The 5205-nt window shown below is 57.5% G+C and overlaps 1 protein-coding gene across 1 annotated transcript; it reads left to right on the plus strand.

Annotated features, from left to right (window-relative positions):
- Positions 1–96: 96 nt before the first annotated feature.
- ACA1_261750 (SAP domain containing protein) lies at positions 97–5136 on the plus strand (the record flags this gene model as incomplete). Its single annotated transcript, XM_004341214.1, has 12 exons — positions 97–203; positions 363–451; positions 651–803; positions 868–966; positions 1025–1138; positions 1203–1391; positions 1491–1589; positions 1655–1867; positions 1942–2058; positions 2129–2191; positions 2270–2556; positions 2611–5136. Coding segments are annotated over 12 exons (4056 nt in total), but the record flags the coding sequence as incomplete, so codon positions are not given.
- Between the last annotated feature and the right edge of the window lie 69 nt (positions 5137–5205).

Consider the following 5205-nt stretch of genomic DNA (forward strand, 5'->3'; position numbering starts at 1 on the left):
ATGCTCTTCGCGCCAAAAGATGTGGCGCCAACGCTGCGCAATCAATCAAGAACACAACAACACAAACCATTCAGGAACCTGAAAGCCCAGCAGGTGATGGAGGGGCAAGGCAGGACCGCGGTGCCCTTTTCGCCAGCAGCATTTAACAAGGAGAACATCAATCCAAACGCCTTCAAGTACTTGAAGGATGACGATTACGATGGGTGCGTACCTTGCCATTTTTGTCGTTGCAAACATCAACTTACGCTGATGTACTCTTTGCATGAACAGGAGCCGAAAATCATCAAAGAAATTTACTCAAAGGTACGTACAGCCTCTAAACGGGGACGAATAGCTTCGATTAATTGAAGATCTGATCTTAGGAGCGATGATGACACGATTACTCTAATGGGTGACATCCTCAAGACGGCCTTGTCGTCCAGGACCAACGAAGATTTTACTTGTGATCGAGGTTAGCCCGCCATCTCTAACCGTTGTAGCACTACAATCTAATCTTCGCTCCCGCGCAGACGACGACACCCTCACAATCACGTCGGCAACGCCCGAGTTTGCCCTTTTGGCTGCCCTGCAGAAACAAGGCCTGCTCGATCGAAGTAAGTCGATACTGGATGACCCCACCGTAACCTTGCGTGGCTCTCCCGACTCGGCAGTCCTTGGCGCTCTCGACCGACTGGGCCTGTTGGATGCCTCCGCTCAGTCCTCGACCACGCCGTTCGATGACAGAACAGATACCGTCGCGTACACACCACCAGAGGCGTCCCTCCTGAACAAGCTAATCAAGCAGGGCTTGCTCGACACCACCGGTAAGTCTGACCTCGTCCCAGCAGCCCTCGCTCCCCTGCCAACTCATCTGTTCTTCTACAACAGATTCGTCAGAAGATCGGACGGACACCATTATTAGCACTCCCAGCGGTCCGGAGATGTCCATTCTAAGCAAGCTGCTTAAACATGGGATGCTCGACACCAGTACATATGCCACACTTTGTCACTTCGTGCTTAAGCCTTGTCCTAATCTCTATCACAGGTGAGAAGGAGGATACGGTTACCCTCACCGGCACGCTGCCCGAAGCTGCCTTGCTCAATGCTCTACAGAATAAGGGCCTCCTTGATGCCTCTACTACTGTTGAGCGAATTACCGGTAGGCACTGTTTTTAGTTGATATGCGGCATTGAAGCTGTGCTCACCACCATACTGGGTAGCAGAGACCGACGACACTATTGCCGTTACGGAGACAATCCCCGAAGCAGCGCTGCTCCGTGTCCTGCAGCAGCGAGGCCTCCTGGACACTCCTGCCGGCAGATCTCATCCTCCAGTGCACGACGACGAAGACACAATCGCAGTTACCGAGACTCTACGCAACGCGGCCCTCCTCTCCGCTCTGCAGCAGCAGGGTCTGTTTGATGTCTCATCGCCACGCCATTCCACTCAAGGTGTGTTTCGCCCACTGTTCCACACGCGCTTTTTGTTGCTCATCATCTCTCAAGACTCAGACGATACGGTGAGTGTCACGGAGACATTGCCCGAGGCTGCTCTCTTAACCGCTCTTCAGCGGCAGGGCTTCCTGGACGCATCATCGAGGCAATCTACCGGTACGTGCACTCAAGAAAAGACGAACACACAGCTTTGTGTTGCTAACTTTGTCTTTGGACTCCAGCGTCCGATGACACCATGGCTGTAACGCAGACTCTGCCCGACGTCGTCACCCTCAACGCACTACAGCGCCAGGGTCTGCTTGCCTCGCCGCTTCGCAGACAGTCGGCATGTACAGACGAAACGGCCATGACTGAAACCCTGCCCGAGTTCGCAGTTCTTGCCGCGCTCCAGAGACTTGGCGCACTAGATACGAGCATCCGCTCGAGCTCCAAAGGTACATATCCGCGTAATTTTCTGTAGCGGGCATCGAATGATACTGAGTGTTGACTAAAACCTCCTCATGTGCAGACGATACCGACGGAGATGACACTGGAGTGATTACCGGAACGTACCCTGACGCTGCTCTTCTCGATGCACTGGACCAGCACGGACTGCTCGACGCCACCCGCCAGTCCTCTTCCGGAGGTGAGTATTCCGCGTTTCTCTCGTTTTACTGCTCTTCATAATCTCAAACTTCATCTGTTAGCTGAAACAGCCCTGCTGGGTGCCTTGGCGAGACACGGACTGCTTGACTCTCCCTCGCGAGTCTCCATCTCAGGTGCGGCGGCATTGCCTCTTGTGAGTTTAGCCGCTAGTCGCTGATGTACAGTATGAACTCTTTTTTGTGTGAGCGCAGGCGTCAGTGTTCCTGATGCGAGCACGAACGACGAGGACGAAACCCTCGAGCTGTCGGCAATCGAAATTCCGGACAAGTTCTCGAAGGCAGAGATTGCCTGCACGGAGTCGGCCGCGAGCAAGAGCGAAGCGGACGGTGAGGTCGAGGAGGTGACCGAGTTGGTCCGCACCGTACTCACGGGTAGCGACCTGCAGCACGAAGACGAGCCGAGTGATTCGTCTGATGGTAGCGACGACGACGACGACGCGGAAGTGCTGCCACAGAACCAGACAGTGGAGCGCAAACTCGTGTGCAACAAGGGCTCCATCACTCTCGCGCTGGAGGACTCGGGCCTCGAGCAGGATCTGGAGGAAGGAGAGAAGTGGAAGGAGAATGTCGTCAACATCTCTGCAAGCTTCACGGAGCCGAGCTTCATCGCTAAGGCACGTAAGAGCGAGCAGAGCGTGTATTCGTACACCTCGGACTTCACGCCGATGTTCAACATCAGCTCCGTCTCGACCGCGACCGAGGACGAGAATGAAGAGGCCCTCGAAGTCTCTGCCACGATCCTGGTCGAAGTCGACGAAGTCAACGACGACGAAACTACATCGAAACAAGCTATGGAGGCGGAGGACAACGATGTGACGGCCACGATCCTGCTGGCGGGCGAGAGCGAAGAAGAGGCCCACGAGGTCGTCGAAGTGTCTGCCACGGCCCCGGAACGAGTCGAGGCCGAAGCCGGCACACGGGCACGCAGCGTGTCGGCCGAGTCGATGACGGTGGACATGCTGCGGCGGGAGCTGAAACAACGAGGCCTTACCACGAAGGGGAAGAAAACCGAACTGATAGATCGTCTGCGCTCGGTCTTGGACACTGAAGCGCGTCAGGAGATCGTCTCTGTCGAGGACGAAGTGGAGACGAGCGGCGTGAGTGCTCTCGCCCTCGAGTCGGCCGAAGAGGCCGGCGCGAGTGACAGCAAGAGTACGAGAGAAGAGGAGCAAGACGCCAACGAGGCCCTTAGAAGCGAAGCGGAGGAGGAGAGCACGGAGGTGGCGGGCATGACCATCCATGAGCTCCGACGAGAGTTGAAGAGGAGAGGCTTGGATACGCGAGGGAAGAAGCAGGTTCTGGTCGAGAGGCTGGAGCGAGTCATCGTCGAGGGCTCTGCTGAAGAGTCGAGCCTCGAAGGTGAGAGCGAGAGCGAAAGCGAGAAGGAGGAAGAAGCGAAGGAGGAAGCCCACGCGAGCGCGGACGAGGTCGAGGTCGAGGAAAATGAACGAACGGTCAACGTCACTGTCGAAGCTAAGCCCGTACTCGAGCAGGTGGAAGACTTCACGCAGCAATCTACGCTTCGCATCCCGCCCGTGGCGGAAGACTGCAGCAGCAACAGCGACGACGAAGCCGAGGGCACCGACGAAGAAGAGGCCCAAGCCGAAGCTGACTTCGCGAAGATGAAGGTCGCCGAGCTGAGGGCCGAACTGAAGAGGAGGAGATTGCCGGCGCAGGGCCGCAAGTCCGAGCTCGTCGACAGGCTACGGGCAGCTCTTGTGTGCAAGCCCGACCAGAGCGACTCCGACAGCGAGACAGACGAATCTGCCGAACCTGAACTCGAGCCTGCGTGCGAAGCGGTGCCGGTGCAGGAGGAGCGATCGGAGGACAGCAGCCCGGTCGAAACCGAAGAAGCGCTGGTGCAGGCGACGGGGGAATCAGTCGAAGATGCAGCGAAACAGGGTGAGAACGATGGAGACGACCTCAAGCCGGAAGAGATGAAGGTCGATGAGCTGAGGCGAGAGCTGAAGAAGAGAAACGTATCGACTGGTGGAAGGAAGACCGACCTCGTTCACCGACTGCGTACCGTCTTGGAAGGCGAACTGCACCAGGAGGCTACCCTTGCGGCGCCAGAGGAAACCTTGCGGGAAGAATGCGGGTCGGTACCACCGGAAGCGCCTTCTGGTGAAGCGACGGCGGAGGTTGTGGAAGCTGACGTCGAAGAGCGAAGGCCTGAGGAAGAGCAGGGAGAAGCGCAAATCGAAAGTGAACGCGACAGCGACGCGGACGAGGAGGCAGACTTCGATGCCATGAAGGTCGTCGAACTGAAGCAAGAGCTACGGAAGCGCGACCTCCCGACGAACGGAAGAAAGCACGAACTGATCGAGAGGCTTCGCGAGTTCGACCGACGAGAGCAAGACCACGCGCATCACGTGGACGCGAAGAGCGAGATCACCGACGAGGCATCGGCCGCTGAACCCGTCGAATCAATCGGAGAAACCACCGTAGAGGAAGGACACAACACCGAAGAGCAGCAACCGACGGTAGAGACTGCGGGCGAGGACGAAGAAGAAACGGCGGAGGGACGAGTTGAACGAACGATCGAAGAAGAGACGGAGGACGGTGCGGACATGGGCGCGAAGGAAGCGAGCGGAGAAGTGAGAGAAGAAGAGGAGGAGAGCGATGAGGTGGCAGCCGACGAAGAAGAAGAAGAAGAAGAAGAAAAGATCGACCCCGAATCCCTCAGGAAGTGCCATCTGCCGACCAACGGGAGGAAGTTCGAGCTGGTCAGACGACTCCGTGACTACCTGGCGCAGGAAGAGGAGGTGGCCGAGCCCGCAGCTGTCGAAGAAGCGGTGGTGACTGAGGTCTTCGTCGCAGAGCCGCCGGCCGAGGATGTGAGCGATCACGTGCAGGCCAGCGCGGATGGTGAAGACGAGGAGGCAGCGGATGAAGGACCCAGTTCGGTCAAGGAGGCTTCGTTGGAGGAGGCAACATTCGAAGCGAACAATGCCGTCCAGAAGTCTGCAGAAGAAGTGGATCGGGCTGAGGCGGAAGAGGCGGAGGAGGAGGAGGCCGACGACGAAGACCAAAACGAGATGGACCTGGAGAAGATGACCGTGGTCGAGCTGAGGCAGGAGATGAAGAAGCGCGGCCTGCCCTGCACCGGCAGGAAGCTCGACCTCATC

The sequence above is a fragment of the Acanthamoeba castellanii genome, assembly GCF_000313135.1.
Source record: "Acanthamoeba castellanii str. Neff unplaced genomic scaffold scf7180000084770, whole genome shotgun sequence".
Lineage (NCBI taxonomy): Eukaryota > Discosea > Longamoebia > Acanthamoebidae > Acanthamoeba > Acanthamoeba castellanii.